Raw genomic sequence first — 21,918 nt, 5'->3', positions numbered from 1 at the left:
CGAGGACGCCGACTGCTGCATAGCTCTAGTGAGTTGCTCAAACAGTGTTTGAGACGGATCAAACTGAAAAGAGAGTGCGGGTTCAGCTACTGCTTCTGTGGTAGCTTCTTGGTTCATCTTCTCGCGCTTTAAGTCTCGCTCCAAGGCGTCGAGAAAGAGTCTGTCATGGGGAACGCTGAACCAGTAGAAAACCTTCTGCTTTTTTTGCGTGCGAATACAATTGTTCTTGTAAAGAAGCTCTAAAAACTTAGACTTGGGCTCTTCCAATGTAGCGTCTGTCCCGGATTTCAAATTTCTCAGATCTGAAAACACTCCCTCTTCGAACTTTTTGGGATTCTTGACAGGTCTGCCAAATGCCTGGAATCTGAAAGTCAAACATCTCACGATGTCCGTCCCGGTTATATGAAATAAGTTGTTCCATAAAACACAACTGACGTATTCCTGTGTCGGCAAAAGATATCGTCGAATAATTTGTTCTCTCTGCCAGTTCGTCGGGGCTGTCGCAAGAAAGAATTTCACTATGAGGTCAGCCAACAATCTCACCTTGGGGCGAAACTACTCACAGTCATCAACTTGATTTAAGGCATTCCGAGTGGCTTGTGACAGCGCCTCTTGAGCTTCAACCGACAACATGAATGTTTCTGGCTTGGTGGACTGCAATAGTTGCCTCCCAGAAATCATTCTGACTAGATGCAAATCAGCTGTAATATATGGGTGAGCAGCCTGTAGACAACAAAACAGTGAAAGGCAAAATCTGTCCAGTCGTACTCGAGATGAGGTTTAAAGTCAGGAACACGACGATACTAGACCCAACAATGGTAGGTGAGTATCCCAAATCAGGGAAGGCAATCTATAGACGCCCAGAAAAAGACAGACTGATCGAAAAATACGCAGAAATGATGTCAGAATTGAGCCTACAATAAAAGAATTTAGTTAGCAGTGTTCCATAGAAAAGCCTGGTAGACAGATCCTTTTACGACAGAGGCGGAGTAACCGACGTAGAAGCCACGAGTTCAAGACATGCTGATCGGGAAATTGTGTGTCTACATCGACACACAGCCATCTGACCTCATTGAACAGTAGTTGCCAAAGTCTTCAATACTGCTTGAGGAGAATACCTTGCGCCCAGTTTGGGGCTTGATTCAAAAAAGTAAAACCTACCTCAAGAGCCGAAACATATATCAGTTTTGAGGCTGGCTACAGCTCTGTTTTAGTGCATATATTCAATACCGTGTTAATCAATTCAGCAGCTCAGCCTTTGTTGCATATTTCTTCTTGTAAATTTGGACAAGGGTTCGTTCGAGAATTCAAGTATGAAATTTGCACCGAAGTTCTTGTATGCGCGGCAGTGATCTTTTAAAGAGGTTAGATATTCTTTCGACTGGCATACCCCTTTATTTAGAGATGCTGGTTTACTAACAACGGGACTACCTCTCGGCAGACGTAACTAGTACAGAAGTTTTGCCTAATAATACTTACTTTCTGAATGGAAGTTATCGAAGCTTGAACACGTTCAAAAGTGTTTGCAACTTTAATATAGGTCGAATGATTAGACACGACAAACGGCAAATCTGCAGTCTCTCGTGGTTTCTCGAAAGAAAAAATTACGGCCGGACTTCCTAGGGCCAAACAACGTCTATAGGAGTTAGCTTCTCCGCGACTTCTGGCGACTCGCAAGGTATTCACTGTTAGGAGTGTTCAAGCATTACACCTAGTGGCTCTTCTCCGGCGCACAACAAAACTTTTGCGTAAAATGCAAGCATCAAGATTTTGTGTACGCTCAGAAACGGTAGCGCCGCTGGAATACACGCAGTGAATATCCAACCATGAAATCCGTATCGCATTTTCCGTCTGGAGAAGGCGCCTTTGGTTGCGTCTGGAAAACAAACTTTGGAGTGCAAAATGGGCACCTACCTTCCACTGCTGCGTCCAGGGAACACACCTTTGACTTCGCCTCTGGCTTGCGAGTTCAGTACTGCCAGTATATGTGAATCATAAGACAAATGCGATGATTGACTGACACTTTTAAAAACAGTTCTTAATCAAATGTTTTCATTGAAATGGGGAAGTAAGGAATTTTTAAAGGAAAAGGGAGGGATAGTAGTAGTTTTAGTTTAGGGCAAAAAGCGTCAAAATATAATTAAAAAAGGCAATCTAATAAAAAGAAAAATCAAATTATAAATGTAAGAGCTTGTAGACAGAACCCATGTGCCGGATCAACGCTGTGTCGCCGAGAAACTACATAGTATAAAAATTGGCGAGCAGGACGAATGAGTGTCCAGTTTCAATAAGCGAGACAAATTAGGTGACTTTTGGCAAGAAATGAGAGAGCTGTTGCTCAGCAAAACTGACTACACTTGTTTGTAAACCGCTGTGGTGGAACACGAATAAAGTATGGTGCTTCTATAAAGGGGACATAGGTACCATTCTTTAGTGTATTCGATGTCAGTAGATGGTCGATCCTTATGATTCTACTATCGGCCTGGAAGGCAAGTACCGGAAATTTTCCCACACATACCTGACGTCTTTTAATACACGCGTAGTAATGCTGGTCTCGGCATTATGTCGATAAGTCTATTCTAGACTGAATTTAGTACAGAGGCCCTAATGAGCGAGTCTCAGGAAATTTCAAGATTGATTCCACCAGATTTACCCGCATCATGGTGTAGTCCCTCAATACAAGCATGTACTAAATATCTGCGAGAAATTAATCTACTTATAGCTCTAGGAGTACTCTGTCAACCTGGTGCTCTATAATGAATGCTATGCTAGGTATATTGGACTTCAAATTTTTGGGTGTTTGTTGTTTCATTGCAAATATAATAGGAGAAATGAGGGGCGAGGGGAAGATGAGAGCCGAGGAAGACCGTATCATATGAGGGGCAACATAGTCGAAAACCACCGAAGCTATAGGTACAAAAAATCTTGTTTAAACGATGCCGGTCTCACAGATGATGAGGTGAATTACTTAGATGGCAAGGCAAAGTCGCCTTAAAGAAGCTAAGTGCAAATGAGCATCTCATTACTTCGCTTTATCAAACGTGTTCCTGCCTGAAGCGTCAGCTTCCAGTGCTGTATTTACCGACCTCCAAACGAGATTGGGATCTCGGCCTGGCGCCAGATTCTTTGATTCCCGTGCCTGCTGACCAGAGACAACAGCATAATCATACAAATGGTCTCCAAGACTGCCATCCGCGATCAAAAAGTACGTGAAAGTCGTTGTCATTACGGTACCAAGGATGTGGCCTTGTTTCTGAAAAGTAAACCGTCTGAGGTTTGCAGGCTGGTGCATGCATTCCACTAGATGGGCAAGCATGTTACCAACGGATTCCTGGTGTCCAGCAAACTCTTAGCCGTATTCTATAACTAAGCTGACTATATATGCTTTTAGAGTTTGACTAATGCCTTAGTTTCAGGAACAAGTTTTTAAGTCAGAGACAATGCCGTATGTACCAACAGATGATCACCTGTAGCCACCAGTACCTCATCCCGACAGCTTATTGTGCCTGAATCCTGCGTAGAAGTTATTTGAAGGCTAAAAGTTACCAGAGGGTAGTGGTCGAGCTCACCAGCTTCATAAAAATGATTCAAGCAGCGACCAAATACGCCATGATCGCTCAGTCATCCCAGATTTCTGAGGTAGACCCGAGAAGGGACGACGAGTCTGTTTTGTTATTACACGGAGGCGTAGGCCATACTGGCGCAGCATGTGCAGTGCAAGAGTACCGAACGCTTTTTGCGTGCAATCTCTACCTCAAAATATCTCACTAAATCGTTGCTTGAAATTGCCAGTAGACGTCGCTTGTTGCATGCAAGAGATGATGCACATCTTTTCCTTTTGTGTAAGTCTGAAATCGGAGTTCATTTCGTTGCACCTGTTCCTCTGCAAAATGCCACGACGCAGTAACTCAAGCTAACGCACTATGCAACTAGTTCAGCCTTTTAGTTTTTGGGCAGGTTACTGATAAAGCGGAAAGCACTGTGCACTTCGCCCAGAGTGGCACCGTACTGCTGGTAGCCCGGTTTGGTGTTGTCTAAACAACTTTGCGCGCCCAACTTGTGTGATTCGTCCTACTGCAAAGTTTCATGAACACAAACCTGTACCATTGTACCTGTAATTTAATATGTCGTTCCCCGAGGCATTTGATATGCTTGGCGGTCGTGCTGATCACAAGCTTCATTGACTCGACTCCACACGCATACCAGTATTCCTGGGTTGTGTGAGACGAACAGACCACGGCCTGGATCCGCGCGTATGTAGCGTAACCTGCAAAGTGGGTAGACATGCATGTATAGACTAGTACTATTTAGGACACTCTCAACAGTACTGTACTAAAACATTACTGTGATAGTCGAGATTGCACTCGTTGGTTGTAGCCACCACTGTCAATCGACTTGTCAATCCACACTCAGGAACAACAGTAGCGCGATTTTATTAACGTCGGCTGTTTTCAGATCACGGTTTACACTGACCATCGTCCTTCGTGTAACACGTATAAGCAATTATTTGGAACAGCTCGGTTATCATTTGGGCACTCGGTTGCCATGTCAACAGAGGGAGGGGGGTGTCTTCGCTAATAGAAGTAAGCGAAGTATCCAAAAGAGGCAGTTGAACTGATGCCCACGCTCGGTTACAGCTGTGACGCTTGGGCTCCTAGAGAATGGCCCCTCAATAAGTGCCATTGAGACGACATGAACAGTAGCTGGGAAATGTTGCAATATTGCTACCGTAACTCTACTTTTCAGCTTCTCGCGTACTTTCAATTTGTGCCAGGAAGTGTCGCGAGCATATGCGTCACGACGTAATGTGTACAACCCATAGATTGCGTCTGACCGCTATCTGAAAGTCATATCTATAATACGAGGTGTGGATATCTTATCCCAAATACCGTTATCTTTATGCCATAATTAGTAACAGTGTTAATGCTGTGAATTGCATTATCATGTGCACCAATTGTGTCCCGAGATAAAATATGCTAGCACAGCTTCCATCAACACCTCCAAATTTCTAGCTGAGTCTTCAATCCTCTCACTCTACTGCTCCATTGCATCCATCACCTTTTCCCAAAACACATCAATAAGTCATTCAAAATGAAGCCTGTCGTCGGAGTGAGTATTCATACGTGGCAAGCTGTGTCTTCGTGAGAACTCATGCTCCACGAGAGAGGCAGCGTTTTGTTGGTCCCACTCGGCCAGCCCCGACGGACGGCCACCAAAATCTCTCATGTGCAGCTTTGCTGTTCGAGTTCAAGGATTCGAGGGCCTGCTCATATTGAGAACAAGACTAACGTTAAAGCTCTTCGGTGCGTGGTTCTGCACGGTCCTGTCGGTTTTCGGCATTGTAATCCTTTGTGCTATCGCCGGATTCTTCCTTTCTGGCGCCGAGGCCTTCCTGGGTAGCATCGAGGACCCGCCTGCCGGCGAGCCGTAAGTTTATGGATTTAATGGGATCTAACTGTATAGTGTTGCTGTGAACCTTTTCGGCGGTGCTATCATCTACGCTGTAAGTGAATCGATCATGCGAATTTTTACTGATACTTTCAGCTTTTCATTGCTTTCTGCGGATTCCAGATTTTCCTGCACAAGAGACAACGTCGGATCGAGCTGTAAATCAGTTTCGGACTACATGAATAGAGTAACGTTCAAGAAATGAAATATGTGTCGTTGTCATTGGTAATTTTTTTTGGAATTGGGGCGTGTGTGTGTGCTTCATGATCATGCTGTGGTTAGATGAAAAGATGATAGATCTCTTTATTGTATTTGTTCACTAGTGACATATCGGTTGGGTGGTTCTTAATATAACATGAAGAGGATTTGATTTTTGTTCGTAAGACAGTAATTTATGCACTGCGTCTTCGTATGATGCATATACAAGCTCGCTATTTACTGGTTTCCAAGCTCCCATTAGCCCATTAAGAAAGCGTTAACGGATTGCAAGGTCGCTCGGCTGGGATTGACTTTCGGTTTGAAGCTACTAATGAAATTGAACCTTTGCCGTATAAGTTCCTTGTCAAGCCTGTGGGTATTTCTCGCGGTCAAACGACGACCAGCATCGTCATAGTTCAGGCAGAGAATGGCCAGTACAATCCCAATTGAGAAGTCACTTCCTGTGTCACAAGCGACTATGATTTTGCATGACTTTTCTTCCGAAGATGCACTTGCGAACCCCTCAAAAAATGAGAGTATTTGAGGTAAGTATATTCTAAGCTTTCGTGATCCGAGCTTTCCAGACTGTAACGGCAAATTTAAGACTTTCGTAATGGTAGGGGTAGTGTCGGTGACAGCAGGCGGTGTCGATACGTCTATAATATGTGTGAATGTCTTATCTTTCTCTACTGCTAAAACCAGTGACGCCCTGTTGCAAACATATATATCTGTGAGACCGATCTGAGTTATATCGAGCGTATCCGAAATATTGCTTGGGCTCTGGTGCTCAACAATATGCTTCAGCCGATCAAGTATCTCATCGTCAGAGATGCCTATGAGCGCGCTTTTGTTGTTCCAGAACAATGTCGGTGTGATATTCTTCAATGTCAGACCCATTGACGTTAATTGTTACCTCGGCCCACAGCTCGTGGTCGTCAGCAGCCCCCTGAACGTAAGTGTATCCGTTCATTCTGGATGCGCCGTCGAGAACCATATGTGAAGCTGTGCATAATACAACGGGATAAAAGTCCTCATATTCAGGTTTGACTTGAGGTAAAATGCTTTTTGTAGTGATCCAAATTGCTCGCAAGGGCTTTGTAAGCTTTGATCTCAACTCTGCCAGATCGGCACCGCAAGACTAGACGTTCGTCAGGGCGATCTCTTCGCAAATTTACCTTTAGTCGTTCTACCCAGCGATTGATCCGCTCAGATATCTGAGCTGTTTCAGATTTAGAGACGGCAAGGTCAGACGTGTAGAATTTTAGAGCGTCATGATCGTCCTGTAGTTTCCCAGAGAACAGTGCTCTATTGATCACTGTGCACCATATGGGAACTGTCTTGGAAAGAGAATCCGGCATGAGTTTTCCGCGGCGTGTCGAGTCAACCAGTATAACACTGTATCGTATGTCAGAGATTTATCGTGTTCCACCTACCCATTGAACTGAATAATAGTGTCCAGTATATGAAGGTTGAGACGCCTTGTGCTAAAATCCCACTGGTGCGTATGACCGTCGGTACTTTTAAAGTATACGCTATCCATTATGTTCTCTGGAGGTATATACCAGCGGCCACATCTCTCGTTTGCTAAGTGGTCAGACAGAAATTGTGGATGTGCTCGTACCGACTAAAGGAAGATCAAATGCATTGGCTACTGCCGAGACAAACGTCGAGTCGTGGGCTATTGAGTTCAGGCGGTTGCGAATACTCCGTGAATCCTTTCGCAGAGACTTCGAGGCCGAAGCGAACGATACGCAATCTTTCAGAATCGGATCCTTGGCGTAGTCCATTTTTTTGGGGTGATTTTCTCGGGAGGATCCTGAAAATATGACTTTTGGGAAGTCCCAAATTTGAGTCTCATCTCACCGTCATCAATCTCTCGACAGCTGACATCAATGTCTGGTTATCGGTTAACTGTAAGATTCACCTGCCTCCGATTGCACGAAAATGTTCTCAAAAAACGACTTTCTGTCCCAAGATGTACAAGAAATTCGTCAGTATGTATCAAGCGCTACTTGTCAAATATAGGACCGTTAACATGGGGAAGCATGGTGCGATCATCGCTTGTTGGGCGTCCCGCAGCAATGCGTTTGGTCCACGCAGGCGCCAATTCGGACTCGGGATGTACACAGCTGTCAATCACCGATCCGCTTGTGATGTATCAATTGCAAGTGGATATTGGTAAACTACATCCAGATGAAGCTCAGTATCGGGCCGCAAAGGAGTAAGCACCACCGAGGTTGTTTGCTAATACAGGTTTCAAAGCTTGTACTACAGGGTCAAAGACTACGTCCCACCAGAAGACTTCCTGAGAAATGTCAAGAAGCTATCCGATCTTTTGGAGGTAAAGAAAGCAAGTGTTCAAAGCTGATTTTGTTGCGAGCTCACACGATCGTGCCAGAAGACGGTTCCACGCGATGGTATAATTCAGCAGAAAAGGACTCTGTATCATTGATTAAGATCCTTACAGACGAGGAAGAGCTTTTTTCAATTGAGGCTCCGCAAGGTCTTCTTGTCCATGGAGAGGTGTATGTGAACGACCAGATATTGACTGACTCGGTAGCGGATGTGGAAAGTCGATGCTCATGGACATGTTTGCAAACTGCTTACCGCACCACTCAAAGAGAAGGTGGCACAACAGTAATTTTATGCTTTGGGTTTACTCGAGAATACATACAGGAATACAAGAAAATAGACGGCTGCGTCACTCTGGTCTCTTCCGCGGGCTGCAAAATGAGTTTGTGCTTTTGAAAATTGCCCATGACTTATTTGACGAATGCAAGATTCTTATGCTAGATGAGTTCATGCTCCCGGACATGTGAGTAATACTTTATTGTGAGACTGACCGCAGTGCTTCCGCGAAAATAGTGAAGACATTGTTGACATATTACTTTAAAATGGGTGGCGTTCTGGTAGCTACATCAAACAGGCTCCCCGAAGGTAGGTCTTACGTTTAATTTGCGGCTGATAAACAGAATTATACAGTGCCGAGTTCAAAAAAGACCATTTTGTGTCGTTTTATAATGTATTGCAAACCAGATGTATGTCACACGACATGCGAAGCAATATCGATTGGCGGGAGAAGCTAGCGGAACACAAGGACGATAATTCTAGCTTCGACAAGAAGTATTGGGTCCGAGGTGTTGATCCTGACGAGGAGTGGGAGAAGACGGTGGAGGGTTTGTTTGGCGATATTGCCGAAGGTCGACCTCAGCGTCTTACCGTATATGGTCGTACGCTGACTATACCATGGACACACAAGGGTGCAGCAATTTTTGATTTCGAGACTCTGTGTGGTGAGCCTTTGGGCTCTGCAGACTACGTAAGTTTTGACGACTGGCCGCTGTTGGGTCATGCTGACCGGCAAAGATTACGATTGCCTCTAACTTCCACACTGTCGTTATCGACAATGTCCCTGCCCTCACCTTGACCCGCAAAAACGAAGCCAAAAGGCTTATTTCTCTTCTGGATGCCCTCTACGAATCAAGAGTCAAGTTATTGATGCGTGCTGAAAAAAATCCCGACGATCTGTTCTTCCCAGACGCCAAAACGCCAGTCACCGATCTGGACAACTCACTCGATCAGGAAATGTTCTCTGAAGTAGACATGGACCTGAGCAGTCCATTTAGACCCAATGTGGCTCTTTATGACAAGAACGCGATGCCCAAAGCCGGGAACGAGTCTGCCGAGCTGCCACGCCAAATTTCTCGCTCAGCGGAAGACGATAGTGTTAAGAAGGACTTCACGAGAGTAAGTGCATTTACAGGCGAGGACGAAAGATTTGCCTATAAACGCGCGGTGTCTCGCATCAAAGAAATGACAGGCTCGACGGCATGGTGGGAAGACGGCATATGGATGCCGATTGATATTTCTGTGAGAAGATGGGAAGAAACACGCACATATACGGGCTCGACTGCTACATCGGAGGACGCGAATGTTTACAGGTCGCCATTCAGGTCCCCCCAAAATGAGCCTCCGAGGTTTAGTTACGCCCATTTTTGGGCTACAATTGTGTGGGGTGCAGGTCGCAAACATCATCCGGAGACACAACGCTGGCTGTTGGGGGTAAAAGCATATGAGAAATGAACGCTTGTTATAGACTTACGATATTTACAATTGAACTCAGTGATAAACTAGGCGCCTCAGCCCGATCAACGTGTCTACATTGAAATGGCTTTCTCAAGCTCCTTCCACTCCGAAATAACTTCTGAGTCTTGATTAGGATCCTCTTCCAGCAATCCATCCCGTTTCGCACGCTCAATTCCCTGTTTTATCTCGGCTTTTTCATCAGAGGTGAGACCACTGTCTGACTTCGCGATCGTTAGGAGTATTTGTATCACGCGCTCGATCGCGGCATAGGAGTCGTCCGCGTTGAGAACATGCATGAGCGAAGGCATGGCCGAGAGATTTCGCAACAACTCAATCTTCTCTGATAAGGGTTCTGTAGACATAACACTACCCAGTAGATGGATTGACCGTGCGCGAACAGCGTTCGCGCTAGCATCGACAGAGCTGTGAGCATTCTGTCTGATGATAGTAATCAGAATATCCCATCCGTCCGAGTCTTTGAATGACTCGTATGAAGGCTGATGGTTCCGTACAACACTGCTAAGCGCATATATGGCCTTTAGTTTAACTTCACTGGAGCTGTCATCAGCAGCGATCTGTAGGAGGTCGGGTATGGCAGATCGGTAAGCGATCAAAGACGCCTGCGCCTTCGGGTTGTTCTGCACCGCTGTTCCGATCACCCAGCAAGCCATTTTTCTTAGCTCAGATGAGCTGCTTTTCAGCTGTTTCAGCAACGGTGTCCAGAGCTTCATATTCTCAAGATCTGCGGTCAGTTTCGAGTCTTAAGCAACACGTACTGTTCGCGTTGTCCATATTCTCCACTAGCATCTCCAGGTTGTCGAATGCGATAACTTTGGCCTCTTCGGTGGCCTCAGGATTTTCGATAACCACCATTGCTTCCTTCATCAACGTAGAGTCATCCGGGGCTCCGAACAGCTGCGCCAAAACTTCCGGATCCTGTTAGATCAGCATCTTGTATAACGAAATAGACTTACCGGAGCAGCCTGTCGTGATTCAGTGTTGCCTGAGGCAACCCCGTTCTGACTGTTCTCTATCGACCACTTCAATAGCTTATCCATGTTAAATCAACTGTTTTCTCTGTAGATTTGAAAGTGTCGGCGATGCAAATTAATAAGTAGTGCCCAGAATTCTAGTGTCCTCTACGGTGATCTGGATGAATACACCGGGTTAGGGGAATAATCAGGGGATACTGTGACGTCTAGCTAGTACACCATAAGTCACTATTTGTTGCTTACTGCTTCCTTCGGTCACCAAAATGCATTGGCGTTAGAACAGCTACAAATTCCACGCAAAGGTTCACGAACGCCTATGGACAGCTCCAATTCTAACACATCACTGCTGCATACTTATTGACGATATAAGAATTTTGTTTGGGAGATTATGATGAGATATCGTTAAAGGTCATCAGCCGAGAACTACAGGTTTGCTATCTTCATCGTTTCAAAAGCTTGATGTATTTATTCGATCCTGAGTATCTGATCTCTTGAGCTGCTTTTAGAAATGACACAGATGACATCCAAACCTAATGCATCCAGGGCTTCAGGTGGCGACGGCAATCAGTCCAGACCGCGTAAATCGTCAGACGACCTGAAAAAGAAGCCGATTGACGAGGTCGTCGATATACTGCGGATGCGGCCTGGGGCTGTCACGGAGACAGGCATAGAGCGTGTGGCTAAAATCAATGGGTAGTTCCTCCGGAGTGACCGACCGTTAACGATGTAGACTTGAAGTCTTCAAAGATGATTTGAACAGCGGAAAGAGATTCAGTTTGGCTGGTCGTATCATTCTCATAGACGTAAGTGAAATGACTCGACAGACGTATAGTCGACTAACACGCTCAAGATCGATCTTCCGGCCTCGGGGAAAGTCGAAAAAGTTGCCCTCTCTCTCGCCAACTCCAGCCGGGTTCATGACGAACACTCCGAGAAGTGCGATCAGATCTTACTGTCAAACCTGCTGGAACCCACACTAGACAAATTTTCGAAGAATCTTGAACAGCTAGCGAGACACGACAGACTGTCCACTTCCGAGACAGACTACTTTCAGGTTCTGGATAGTCTGTACAGTGATGGTCTTATGAGAATACTTCAGGATGAAAGGGAGCGCAACGGACTCGACTCGATCGAAAGTGAGCTACACGGCATACCGAGTTATACCGACGAGGGCACTTTAGGCATCAGCATCTGGTATTGGAAAGACCAGCACCAAATGGCCCTCTCGCACTCGCCTAGGTATCGTTTGATACTCGGAATCGAAGAGTCGAGTGGGCATGTATATGGCGGGGCACCTTCCGTACAGCAAAACAACTCCTGGCTTGGGGAAACTCTGAGAACGATTTCTGGTGAGATCAATTGGCAGATGCCCGAATGCAGCAATCTGGAAGACCAGTCAACGGTTTTTACATTGACTCTCGACCCGCCTGTCCGTGTGTACTACTACGACGCAGCAATTTTGTGTCCTGACGAAGAAATGGTCAAGGAAGCGACTAACCCTTTGGAGACCACGAGCGACGTGTCTCTAGCTTCGCAGCGCACAATTTACAACGCAGATGGGCTGCCTTCGCGAGTCCTTCGTATCAGCATGTCGGGAATTGAAGCTGCTGAGCTACGCACCATTGAAAAGGTCAAAGTGGCGCACCCCAAACACATTCTTCCAATAATTCAGATATTACGACAGTCAATCAGAATACAAACTCTTCTTGATAGCTTGTTTTCTGAGAACTTGCTTCTGGGTCGCAATGGCAGCGCCAATGAAAGTTACGGGGAGCACGCCAATGAGATTGACATAGACCTTCTTGACTTTCTCAACGAAAAGAGCATGTATCACAAACAGAGCGAAAGTTCCTCACGCGTGTCGTTGACTATCAAGACACCGTATGGTAAACCTCCGAGAATATCTGTCATCCTTCCCACTACCAGCGGTGAAGACCAACGCTTGACCAGTTTTGAGTTGGAAGTCGACCGCAACGGATCAGTCAACGTTCTACAGCTGATAGCAAACGAACAAAGGGAAAACAACGTGGAGGGTATGGATCTCACGGCCATCAAGCATTCACTAGCTCAAGTGATATCGGTCTCAGAAGACCTTGGGATCGCAATTATGTGGCTCACCAGCAAGATCGAGTCTAGTTTGTAGATATACAGCATAGAGATGGTATTAAAAGATTTTATTTCCATGTATTATAAAAGTTGACACATATATACCTCTCTTGTATAGCACAACCAAATCCTTTATATACAATATATGGTCTAAGGCAGTATTATACAATAGCGACAGTTGTAATGTAGCGACGACTGAGGCTTCAAAGCGCCGCGAACTGGATACCTCCGTTGAGCTACGCGGTTAAAAAGTGAAGACCATGTCGTCAATCTTAGACACAGGCTTGGGCTTGTCATAACCAAGCTCGGTGGTGGCCTTCTTCATGGCGCTGATCATTGGCGGGGGTCCTAGAGCCGTTAGAATTGCATACAGGTAAATATCTTACCGCAGAGAAGGATCTTGATGTCCTTGGCGGGCGCCGGGCACCGCTCCTTGATCATCTCGGGGGTCACAAAGCCGACGCCGCCATTCCAGCCCTCCTTGGGGTTGTTCAGGACGTAGTAGATTTTGAAGTTCGGGTGGTTGGCCGCGAGCTCGTCAAGGTCGTCCTTGAGGAGAATGTCCTCCTCGTTGACGTTGGCAAAAATCAGGGACACCTCGGTCTTATCCTCCGGGTTTCTCAGGATGGCGCGGATGATCTGCAGCATGGGAGTGATACCGGTGCCACCGGCAATCATGCCGAACGCGCGCACAAGGCCGTTACGGTAAACCATCTGACCCTTGGGGCCGCGGGCACGGATCGACTGGCCGACTTGAAGCCCGGCAATGTACTTGGAGATGTTTCCGGTGGGGTATGACTAGCGGTCAGGGTGCCCAGCCGATCACTCACCTTGATCAGGAGGTCGAAGTAGCCCTTGTCCTCGTCCGACGATGTGGGCGTGTACGAGCGCACAATTTCCTTGCCGTCGATGACGGCTGCAATAGAGACATGCTGGCCAATGGGCAGGCCCAGGATGTCGTTCGACTTGTGCAGCGCAAAGCGGTAGCTGTATGTCAGCCCCATCCTTGTCCGCTCGTCGTGTTCCACTTACATGGCGGTGTTGTGCGACAAAATGGTCTTCTCCTTGAGATCAAACTCCTGGAACACGTCCGGCTTGAGCGCCTTCTTGGACTCTGTCTGTCAGCACAGCTCGGTGACCTCACTTACGACCACGCATGACCTTGAGCGCTGACAGGGTCAGAGCAGCGATGATCGAGTAGACCACCCATTCGCGCTTGACAATCAAGGTGCCGACAATCAGCAGGGCAGACGGGATGTAGATTCCGTGCAGAGGCGTGCTGAGCAGCCGCTCCTCCTCAACGGCAGCGATTGGACGAGATGACATGGCGATAATTGAATTGGACGGCTGGATATGTCCCGAGTGAAGCACAAGTGTAGAAAGCGATCACGATGGCAATGGAATTGAGGAGGAAAATAGCGCGCTTAAAAACAAGGGCTCTTTTTACATAAGCCGCTAACAGCGAAGACCTAACATGACAGCCGGGATCGCATTACCGAGACAGGCGTAACCACAGTTTGCAATTACAGGCCCATGCAGCATGGTCGTATGCCCTCCCACTCACACCGCATCATTTTGCCAAAGAGGGCCGGTGCTCTGAGCCGTTTATTCGTGCATTGTTGGATACAGGCGCGTCGCCGGCCTTTGTGGCTAAAGTTTTGACGATTGAGTTCGGTTTTTTCTGTACAAGCTCACGATGTAATTAGACCCTATCCAGAAAAAAAAAATTGATCTCAAAGAGTACACAGGCACGAGCTGGTGCACGCTAGAGCTTTGCAACCAGTCCACCAAGCGCCTGCTGGAGTCCTGTGCGATTGCCTGGCCTGCGACTACACCACCATGGTTGGATCCGAGCTCTGCGAGCAAGTCCGGTCGATCATTGGCGAGAGAGCCGCCGACCAGATTCTGGACGAAAGCTCTCTCGGCCAGATCAGAAGGATCCTGGTGAAGAACCGGCCAGATGCGTTTGTGAAAGTGCAAGAGGGCAAGGAATCGTAAGTGCTGGCGTGCGACTGTGCGGATCTGACAGGCAGGCCGTTAGAGACTCTGTATCCTCTTCTCCGGCACTCGCTACGTAATTCGCCCGGCATTGGCGATTACCGCACGGTTCTATGCGACACCAACAGCGTGTTCTTTCAGCGACTGAGCCAGGGCTGCGCACTGTCCCCAGACTTTGCGGCTCGGGTGCTGAAACTGGTGCCAAAGGAAGACTTCGACGCGATCTTCGACTTCGTTTGCGAAAACTGGACGGACTCAGGAGCGGTTCTCGGAAACGCGCTGCGCGAGCTCTTCTTGAAAACGATGGCGCTGGTCGAGAGAATCTGGTCGGCCGAGGACCGCCAGGGCCTGCTCGAGCGCTGGGTCTCGACTGTGCTCAAGTTTCCGCGTACGAACCGCGTGGTATACTTCACCCTGGAGACCATTGCCCGGCAACTCAATGGGGGAGTCATTCTTGTGAAAGAGCCGCATCTGATCCGCGAATCATTGCAGCTCGTGTACAGCAATGCGCTGGCGAATTCTGTTTGCAAGATGGTGAACGCCATTCTGGCGTCGATCCGCAAGGACATTGTAAAGCGACAGCCGGAGGCGGCCCTGGTCGACCAGGAGTGGTTCCAGCTGTGGAAGGAAGACGTCGAGGGGGCCCTGCGCAACGTCAAGCTGCGGTCGCACGTGCAGATATACCTGCTTCCGGGCCTCTTCCAGACGTCGTTCGCGGCCTGCAGACAGTTCTTGCAGCACTTGACGGCACAGGTCACCGACAGTGAGGAGGACCTATCTCTGTTGATCGGCTCGCTGAAAGTGGCACAGGATGCCGGCATCATCTCGGCCGACGACAACGGCACTATGTCGTCGAGCCTCCTCAGAGACCTGCTGCACCATTCGTCGCCCGCCCTCCGTGTCGGAGCGTTCTCGTTGGCTGTTTCGTGCCCACAGGCCTCAAAGCCCATCCCCGTGGCCACGCTCGGGATCATTAGAGAGTGTCTGGACGACCTCGTTCTGGAGGCCGACCCCGAATACCGCAACCTGATCTACGGCCTGATGCGCCAGATGGTCACCAGAGTCCGCGACTCATCCTACGCGCTCCTCCGCGAGGAGAAGAAGCAGAGAAAGCGCGGCGAGGTCTCTGTGGCCGACCAGTTGCATGCCGAGATCGAGGAGAACAAGACATTTTGCAAGCTCTTCGTTGCCTACGTTCAGCAGCTACTCAGACCGGGCAGTTCGTACCAGCGGGTGTACATGGCCCTCCGCCTGATGCTCATCCTAATCCGCTCCGGCCTGGACGAACGTATTGACAAGAAATACTACGACAAGGGCCACATCGACTTTGTGTACCATGTTCCGATCTTCTCGAAAGAGACCATTCGCGTGCTCACAGACAATCTCGCCAACAACTACGAGGACATCCGCGAGAACTCCGAGTCTATGCTCAAGATGGCCCCGAAGGAGATTTTCCTGACCGGTGGCTCGGTCGAGGCGAACGCTGCAGCCATCAATGAGCTGTCCGAGAAGGGGGTGACCATGGTCACCGGTCTGCGTGGCCGTGAGGGCGACGGCGGTGCCCGCATCATAGACTTTGCCTTTTACCTGTTTTCGACTCTGAGCGACGAGCAGCACCCTCACCTCGAGCTCAAGTACGTGGAGCACTTGCTCAGCGTCGTGGAAACCTCTGTGACGATAGGCAAGACTGATCTGGCGGCCGCTGTCAAGGCACACCCCCTACACGGACTGTTTATCTCACTGAGGCTCATTTTCGAGCAGGTGGACTTCGCCACGCCCAAGTCGGCCGCCGAGCTGGCGGCGTGGACCGGGTTCATCGAGCGCATTTGCATCATTGTCCAAGACGTCTGGGATGCAACCCGTGAAATTGTGTCTCACGACTCGCCTGAGGGCAACCTACCGGAGGAGCTCGACGACGAGTACCTGACAGCCCTACAGGAAAAGTATGGCCCGGCCACTCAGATCGTGCTCAGCTATGCCTGGCGAGCGATCGCCGAGTCCAGTGGTCTGCTGACCGTCATCTTCGAGAAGATCCCGTACGACCATGAGACGATCGGCGACTCCACCATGAAGAGCATCGGCAAGCTGCTCCTGGACGAGCTGGCGACCATCAGGCACCGCGGCGCATTCTCGTCCGTGTACCCGACGTTTGTGGCGTGCTGCTCGCGTTGCAACAACTCTGAGCAGCCGAGTCTGAAGGGCATCTCGACCGAATGGCTCAACGAGAACCTACAGCTTATCCAAACAAAGTCACAGGTCATCACCAGGCGCTCGGGCGGCATCCCGTTTCTGATCTCCGGAGTGCTGGCGGCTGAGACGGACCCCCACCATCCGCTGCTGAAGATGACATTCAAGAAGCTGGTCCAGATCGCCGACGAGGCGGCCGACACCGAAAACAAGAAGATGGACCTGCCTCAGGTGCACGCGCTCAATTGCATCAAGGTGCTGTTTGTCGAGAACCGGCTGTCGGGCCCGTGCGCGTTCCTGATCGACGAAGCGCTGCACACTGCCATCAAGTCGTTTGCCAGCGAGGTGTGGTCGATCCGCAACTGCGGCGTGATGCTGTTTGCTGCACTCAAGACCAGACTGTTCGGGTCGAGAAAGTTCACTGACTCACGGCTGACAGTCGGAACCATGTCGGCCAAGCTGTTCTTTTCGCGGTTCAAGGCCATTAAGCCGATCCTGCTGCAGTCGCTGATTGACCACGTCAAGCACCTGGGAAATGTACAGTCGAGCCACGTTGAGAACGTATATCCGGTGCTGTCGCTGCTGTCGAGACTCGAGGGAACCAACAACTACGACGGCCTCAACGACTTCAAGCCATATATTTTCACGTGCCTGAAGAGCAAGATCTGGAAGATCAGGGAGATCGCGTCCAAGGCGATTCTTGCGCTGGCCAACATCGACACCTGGTCGGAGATGACGGCCGGCCTGGTCGGCCAGTTTGACCTGCGCGCGCAGAACGATCTCCATGGCAGCATCATGGCCGTGCAAACGCTCTTGGACGTGTATCTGCCAAAGGCCACGGCCAGCGAGCTCGAGATCATAAATGTCGCGCTGGCAGCCAAGACCGACATTCTAAGCGGCAACAGGTGCTCGCCCACGCGCACGGGGTTCATAAAGATTATCGAGACTCTGCTGGACACCAGGAGCACAGTTTTCGCCGACCTGGAGGGCAAGTTTGTCGACCACATCAGGACGCACTTCAGAATAGACTCTGCGCTCGTGTACCCCGGCGACCGTCTGCTGCAGCAGCAGCTGACAAAGTCGGCAGTGTCGCTCTATTTGTCTGGACACACCGAGTTCGAGCCGGTTGTGCTGCAATGCTTGGACATGCCCGTCTACGAGTCGCAGCTCGAGACCATGTCGCTGCTGGAAGGATCTCTGGCGTCGCTAAGGTATGCTACCGCCATCGGCCGAACTAACTGTAGTCCCGACTTCCAGGCGGTCGTTGCCAAACGTCTGTGGGACATCGCCATGAACGCCGACTGGGACCAGGTCCGCAGCCAGGCCATCAAGTTGTTCAACAGTCTACCGTCGAGCCTCAACGCCGAGATCGCAGACGACTGGTCCAAGCTGCATTCGTTCATCTCGCTGGATCTGCGCGAGTCCAACGTGTTGGCCGAGTCTTCTCTCGAGACGCTCGGATCGTTGACGTCGCACTTCCCGACGAGCTCGCCGCAGTTTGAGAAATGGTTGGCTATCATCGAGCTCTTCAGTGGCGAGGATGAGTCGTACTCGACTCGAAAGTCAGCTCTGGCGTCGGCCATGGCTTTCCTGTCGCGTGCAAAGCGCGACAGCAACACCTGGCGGGTGGAAATCATCGTGAACGACTTCCTGATCGACGACGACGAGGAACTGCGGGACATTGCCGCCGAATTTGTGAGCAAGTGGCTCTCGCTGAGCTATGCGTCGACTCCGGAGCATTGCCGCCACGTCTACGTCCATGCAATTGCTTCTGGCCTCTCTGAGAGAACAGCATTCAGCCAGAAGCTGGTGCAGAAGATCACTGGAGACGTAGCGGCCGACGCGCAGCTGCGGGAGGCCACGTCCGAGGACTTCACTCTTTTTGTCGTCGAGAAGCAGAACCTCTACGTCAACGACGTCGAGGTCGTTCAGACGCTCACGGACGTGCTTCTGCCGTTCAGCGCGACCGACTTTGCCGTCGAAACCGTCCAGCAACTCAAGTTGTGGACGTACGACGGTCTCCGGGCGATGCTGAACAAGGCGCAAACCTCTGACAGCAGCCAGCTGTCGGCTTGGTGCAGTTCGCCGGAGATGTTCTTGCTGGGATGGCGGCTGATCTGCGCGTACCGGGTGCTGGCGACGCCGTGCGGTGCCAACGAGGACGCACTGACGTCGCTGTACGCGCAAGTGCGCCGCACCTGCCAGGAGAAGGACGTCCAGCCGCTCTGGGAGTGGTAAGGCTCACAGTAGAAGCAAAATACAAATTCACAGACTACTCTACCCTACACTGATACACGACACCTTTTTACATTCTCTCCACGGGAGTGAGACCCAGAACCTTCATGCCGCGGTTGATAACCGACTTGGCAGAGCTGTAGAGGGCCATACGAGCCTTGGCGAGCTCCTCCTCCTGGCCGGCAACCCACAGAATATTGTAGCACGAAGACACAATGTGGGTGAGCTTGAACAGGTAGTTGACCACGGTAGAGGGCTCGAGGGTCTTGTGGGCGTTCAGCAGAACGTCCGGGTACTGGGCGAGCGCGCGAATGAGCTGCTCAGCGATGGGCTCGGTGAGCAGCGAGAGGTCAGCGGTGGCCAGGACCTCGGGAGAGAAGCCGGCGCGGCGCTCCATGGAGCACAGACGCGAGTGGGCGTACTGCAGGTACGGGCCAGTGTCGCCCTCGAACGAGAGCATGCGGGTCCAGTCGAACTTGTAGTTGTTGATCCGCTTGGACTGCATGTCCTGGATCATGACAGCCGAGATGCCGACCAGATCGGCGATCTCGTCGGGGTTCTCGATCTGCTCGTACTTGGCCTGGTTCTTCTTCATGACCTCATGCATGGACTCCTTGGTCTCCTCAAGAATGGTGTTGAGGAAGACGACGGTGCCCTTGCGGGTGCTCATGCCCTGGACCATGCCGAAGTTGATGTGCTGGCACTTGTCGGCAAAGGGCAGGCCGCTGAGCTCGAGAATCTTGAACAGCTGGGCGATGTGGAGGTCCTGCTGGGACGCGACGACGTAGATCATCTTGTCGAACTTGAACCGGTTGTAACGGTCAATAGCGGCGCCGACGTCGCGCGAGAGGTACAGCGACGTGCCGTCCGACTTCTGCATGAGCGCCTTGCCGAGCTTCTTGCTGTAGGGCTTGAAGTCGATGAGCTTGGCGCCGCGGTCGACGGTGATGAGGTTCTTGCTCTCGAGCATGGTCTGGACGTCCTTGATCTGCTGCTCAGAAATCTTGGACTCGCCCGAGTACTCGTCGTAGTGGATGTTGAGACGCTCGTACGTGTCCTTGTAGCGCACGATACTCAGGTCGCGGAAACGCGTCCAGAGGGCGAGGCCCTCCTTGTCGCCGTCCTCGAGACGCTTGAAGTACTCGCGGGCCTCGCTGTCGAGCGGGCGGTCGGCAAAGTACATGAGCTCGACCTCCTCCGAGTCCTTCAGAGGGCTGCTCTTGTCCAGGCGGACCATGGTCTCGCGGGCGACTTTGTTGAGCTCGACCAGACGAGCAGTGGTGGTCTCGACAGCCTCCTTGAGCGCGGCGAGCTCGGCCGCGGGCAGGTCGGCCGGGGCCGCGGCCAGGGCGGCCTTCGCGGTCTCGAGCTCGGCGCAGACCGTCGAGGCATCCTTCTCGGCAGCCTGGGCGGCGCTGATGGTCACGTAGACCCGGAACAGGTGGTCGATCGGGTCGTTGACAAGTTCCTCCTCGGAGCCGCACTTGTTAAAACCGACGGCGAGCAGACCAAACTGCTTGCCCCAGTCGCCCAGGTAGTTCATGCGGATCACGTCGAAGCCAAGACGCTCCTCCAGGTTCGAGATGAAGCCGCCGATGATGGTGCTGCGGAGGTGGCCGGCGTGAAACGGCTTGGCGATGTTCGGCGACGAGAACTCGACAAGGATGCGCTTGCCCTCGCCGATGTGCGAGTCACCGAACGTCGAGTTCGGCGCGAGCACGGCCGGAATGACCATGTTGTAAAGCAGCGTCGGCGAGAAGAAGAACTGCAGGAACGGGCCCTTGGCGCCGACCTTCTCGAGGAACTTGCCAACCGGGAACTTGTCGGCCCACTCGGCAGCCAGCTCGTCCGGCTTGGCGCCCTTGACGCGCAGACGGGGCACAGCCAGGACAAGATCGCCGCGGTCCGACGCCTGCGTCCACTCGAGCGCGGGGATGATCACGTCGCGGGAGATGCCAGTAAGCTTGGTCATCTCGTCCGAGATGTAGGCACGGAAGACGTCGAACGGGTTGCCAGCAATGTTCGAGCTCGGGTAGTCGACAACGTCGCTGGGGCTGATGCCGAGCTTCGAGAGCTGCGCGACCAGCCCGGTGGGCTCAGAGGTCGCGGCCATGGCGCTTGATCTGAACAAACGGAGGCTGTGTGGCGGATGAAGGATCCGCAGAGGCGAGCGGCAAACTAGGGAACAGGGACGTGACGAGAGACCCAATCGGAAACCGAGAGGCCTGACTGCTAGCATAAACTGTCCGGGCTTGAACGGACTGGGTGCGCGTGCGGTTCTTGACGTCGGTGTGGACGATTTAAAAAAAATTTCGCGGCCGGGTGAGTCAGAGAACATCACGTGACAGTCACGTGCTCGCGCGTCGGCCGGATCTGGCCGTCGTGAGGCAGAGGTGCGCTCTGGAGCCAGGCGGGCAGCGGGCGGCCGGGTGCGCGTCGGCGGCGCGGCCGCGGGCCAGTCCATACCGGATCGGCCCGGCCGACCAGGCAGGCGGGTCGGTGCCGCACGGACGGCCGGCGCTAGCACACGCCAGCCGCCCGGCACCGCGGCACGGTATGCTAACGGTAGACGAGCAGGCTAGCACCCCCGGCCCGTTCCCGCGCGCTGGGTCCGCGGTCATGCCGAGCGTGGCGGGCCCGAACGGCCGTGTAGTTCCCCTTGTGCGGC

General features: G+C 51.1%; 9 protein-coding genes across 9 annotated transcripts; 4 read left to right on the top strand and 5 right to left on the bottom strand.

The window, feature by feature from the left end:
* V1510DRAFT_369867 (STE like transcription factor-domain-containing protein) lies at nucleotides 1-681 on the bottom strand (the record flags this gene model as incomplete). Its single annotated transcript, XM_066931408.1, has 2 exons — nucleotides 1-518; nucleotides 564-681. Coding segments are annotated over 2 exons (636 nt in total), but the record flags the coding sequence as incomplete, so codon positions are not given.
* A 4,318-nt stretch (nucleotides 682-4,999) lies between these two features.
* V1510DRAFT_422667 (uncharacterized protein) lies at nucleotides 5,000-5,923 on the top strand. Its single transcript, XM_066934833.1, has 4 exons — nucleotides 5,000-5,109; nucleotides 5,297-5,427; nucleotides 5,464-5,503; nucleotides 5,545-5,923. The coding sequence occupies exons 1-4, from the start codon at nucleotides 5,092-5,094 to the stop codon at nucleotides 5,608-5,610; spliced, it is 255 nt and encodes an 84-aa protein (XP_066786913.1). The 5' UTR covers nucleotides 5,000-5,091; the 3' UTR covers nucleotides 5,611-5,923.
* V1510DRAFT_422664 (tRNA A64-2'-O-ribosylphosphate transferase) lies at nucleotides 5,727-7,720 on the bottom strand. Its single transcript, XM_066934832.1, has 5 exons — nucleotides 7,268-7,720; nucleotides 7,080-7,230; nucleotides 6,822-7,041; nucleotides 6,560-6,784; nucleotides 5,727-6,525 (listed from the first exon to the last, which is right to left on the bottom strand). Exons 1-5 carry the CDS (start codon nucleotides 7,431-7,433, stop codon nucleotides 5,905-5,907), a joined length of 1,383 nt encoding a protein of 460 aa, XP_066786912.1. The 5' UTR covers nucleotides 7,434-7,720; the 3' UTR covers nucleotides 5,727-5,904.
* A 7-nt stretch (nucleotides 7,721-7,727) lies between these two features.
* Nucleotides 7,728-9,729, top strand: V1510DRAFT_369965 (AFG1-like ATPase-domain-containing protein; the record flags this gene model as incomplete). Its single annotated transcript, XM_066931417.1, is given in 7 exon segments — nucleotides 7,728-7,867; nucleotides 7,900-7,987; nucleotides 8,002-8,171; nucleotides 8,207-8,461; nucleotides 8,495-8,583; nucleotides 8,619-8,965; nucleotides 9,013-9,729. The coding sequence occupies 7 exon segments, from the start codon at nucleotides 7,728-7,730 to the stop codon at nucleotides 9,727-9,729; spliced, it is 1,806 nt and encodes a 601-aa protein (XP_066786911.1).
* A 74-nt stretch (nucleotides 9,730-9,803) lies between these two features.
* On the bottom strand, nucleotides 9,804-10,790 carry V1510DRAFT_369910 (armadillo-type protein; the record flags this gene model as incomplete). The annotated part of the gene is made up of 3 exons (XM_066931411.1): nucleotides 9,804-10,474; nucleotides 10,509-10,668; nucleotides 10,707-10,790. 3 exons carry the CDS (start codon nucleotides 10,788-10,790, stop codon nucleotides 9,804-9,806), a joined length of 915 nt encoding a protein of 304 aa, XP_066786910.1.
* A 118-nt stretch (nucleotides 10,791-10,908) lies between these two features.
* On the top strand, nucleotides 10,909-13,019 carry V1510DRAFT_449504 (mediator of RNA polymerase II transcription subunit 1-domain-containing protein). The gene is made up of 3 exons (XM_066935796.1): nucleotides 10,909-11,417; nucleotides 11,455-11,527; nucleotides 11,575-13,019. Exons 1-3 carry the CDS (start codon nucleotides 11,233-11,235, stop codon nucleotides 12,865-12,867), a joined length of 1,551 nt encoding a protein of 516 aa, XP_066786909.1. The 5' UTR covers nucleotides 10,909-11,232; the 3' UTR covers nucleotides 12,868-13,019.
* V1510DRAFT_422651 (uncharacterized protein) lies at nucleotides 12,876-14,296 on the bottom strand. The gene is made up of 5 exons (XM_066934831.1): nucleotides 13,979-14,296; nucleotides 13,863-13,944; nucleotides 13,661-13,817; nucleotides 13,217-13,628; nucleotides 12,876-13,178 (listed from the first exon to the last, which is right to left on the bottom strand). Exons 1-5 carry the CDS (start codon nucleotides 14,154-14,156, stop codon nucleotides 13,075-13,077), a joined length of 933 nt encoding a protein of 310 aa, XP_066786908.1. The 5' UTR covers nucleotides 14,157-14,296; the 3' UTR covers nucleotides 12,876-13,074.
* A 265-nt stretch (nucleotides 14,297-14,561) lies between these two features.
* Nucleotides 14,562-19,300, top strand: V1510DRAFT_422647 (putative death-receptor fusion protein-domain-containing protein). Its single transcript, XM_066934830.1, has 3 exons — nucleotides 14,562-14,824; nucleotides 14,864-18,226; nucleotides 18,260-19,300. The coding sequence occupies exons 1-3, from the start codon at nucleotides 14,670-14,672 to the stop codon at nucleotides 19,251-19,253; spliced, it is 4,512 nt and encodes a 1,503-aa protein (XP_066786907.1). The 5' UTR covers nucleotides 14,562-14,669; the 3' UTR covers nucleotides 19,254-19,300.
* On the bottom strand, nucleotides 19,236-21,536 carry V1510DRAFT_422645 (uncharacterized protein). The gene has a single exon (XM_066934829.1). It carries the CDS (start codon nucleotides 21,487-21,489, stop codon nucleotides 19,321-19,323), a length of 2,169 nt encoding a protein of 722 aa, XP_066786906.1. The 5' UTR covers nucleotides 21,490-21,536; the 3' UTR covers nucleotides 19,236-19,320.
* Nucleotides 21,537-21,918: the final 382 nt, after the last annotated feature.

Source organism: Dipodascopsis tothii (genome assembly GCF_038497935.1).
Source record: "Dipodascopsis tothii strain CBS 759.85 unplaced genomic scaffold V1510scaffold_38, whole genome shotgun sequence".
Classification (NCBI taxonomy): Eukaryota; Fungi; Ascomycota; class Lipomycetes; order Lipomycetales; family Lipomycetaceae; genus Neoaidaea; species Neoaidaea tothii.
This window is presented reverse-complemented; position numbering and strand designations above follow the sequence as displayed.

Excerpts from the sequence above, each read along its gene's own strand:
- V1510DRAFT_422667 (XM_066934833.1), top strand. Across the intron at positions 5,428-5,463 it reads GACCCGCCTGCCGGCGAGCC|TGTTGCTGTGAACCTTTTCG; the intron begins GTAAGTTTATGG and ends CTAACTGTATAG. Across the intron at positions 5,504-5,544 it reads GCGGTGCTATCATCTACGCT|CTTTTCATTGCTTTCTGCGG; the intron begins GTAAGTGAATCG and ends TGATACTTTCAG.
- V1510DRAFT_422664 (XM_066934832.1), bottom strand. The coding sequence starts at position 7,433 with ATGGACTACGCCAAGGATCCGATTCTGAAAGATTGCGTATCGTTCGCT. Across the intron at positions 7,042-7,079 it reads ACTATTATTCAGTTCAATGG|TGTTATACTGGTTGACTCGA; the intron begins GTAGGTGGAACA and ends CATACGATACAG. Across the intron at positions 6,526-6,559 it reads ACCACGAGCTGTGGGCCGAG|AATATCACACCGACATTGTT; the intron begins GTAACAATTAAC and ends CTGACATTGAAG.
- V1510DRAFT_449504 (XM_066935796.1), top strand. The coding sequence starts at position 11,233 with ATGACACAGATGACATCCAAACCTAATGCATCCAGGGCTTCAGGTGGC. Across the intron at positions 11,418-11,454 it reads CGTGTGGCTAAAATCAATGG|ACTTGAAGTCTTCAAAGATG; the intron begins GTAGTTCCTCCG and ends TTAACGATGTAG. Across the intron at positions 11,528-11,574 it reads GTCGTATCATTCTCATAGAC|ATCGATCTTCCGGCCTCGGG; the intron begins GTAAGTGAAATG and ends AACACGCTCAAG.
- V1510DRAFT_422651 (XM_066934831.1), bottom strand. The coding sequence starts at position 14,156 with ATGTCATCTCGTCCAATCGCTGCCGTTGAGGAGGAGCGGCTGCTCAGC. Across the intron at positions 13,945-13,978 it reads GCTCAAGGTCATGCGTGGTC|AGTCCAAGAAGGCGCTCAAG; the intron begins GTAAGTGAGGTC and ends GCTGACAGACAG. Across the intron at positions 13,629-13,660 it reads ACTTCGACCTCCTGATCAAG|TCATACCCCACCGGAAACAT; the intron begins GTGAGTGATCGG and ends CCTGACCGCTAG.
- V1510DRAFT_422647 (XM_066934830.1), top strand. The coding sequence starts at position 14,670 with ATGGTTGGATCCGAGCTCTGCGAGCAAGTCCGGTCGATCATTGGCGAG. Across the intron at positions 14,825-14,863 it reads GTGCAAGAGGGCAAGGAATC|GCCGTTAGAGACTCTGTATC; the intron begins GTAAGTGCTGGC and ends TCTGACAGGCAG. Across the intron at positions 18,227-18,259 it reads GGATCTCTGGCGTCGCTAAG|TCCCGACTTCCAGGCGGTCG; the intron begins GTATGCTACCGC and ends AACTAACTGTAG.
- V1510DRAFT_422645 (XM_066934829.1), bottom strand. The coding sequence starts at position 21,489 with ATGCTAGCAGTCAGGCCTCTCGGTTTCCGATTGGGTCTCTCGTCACGT.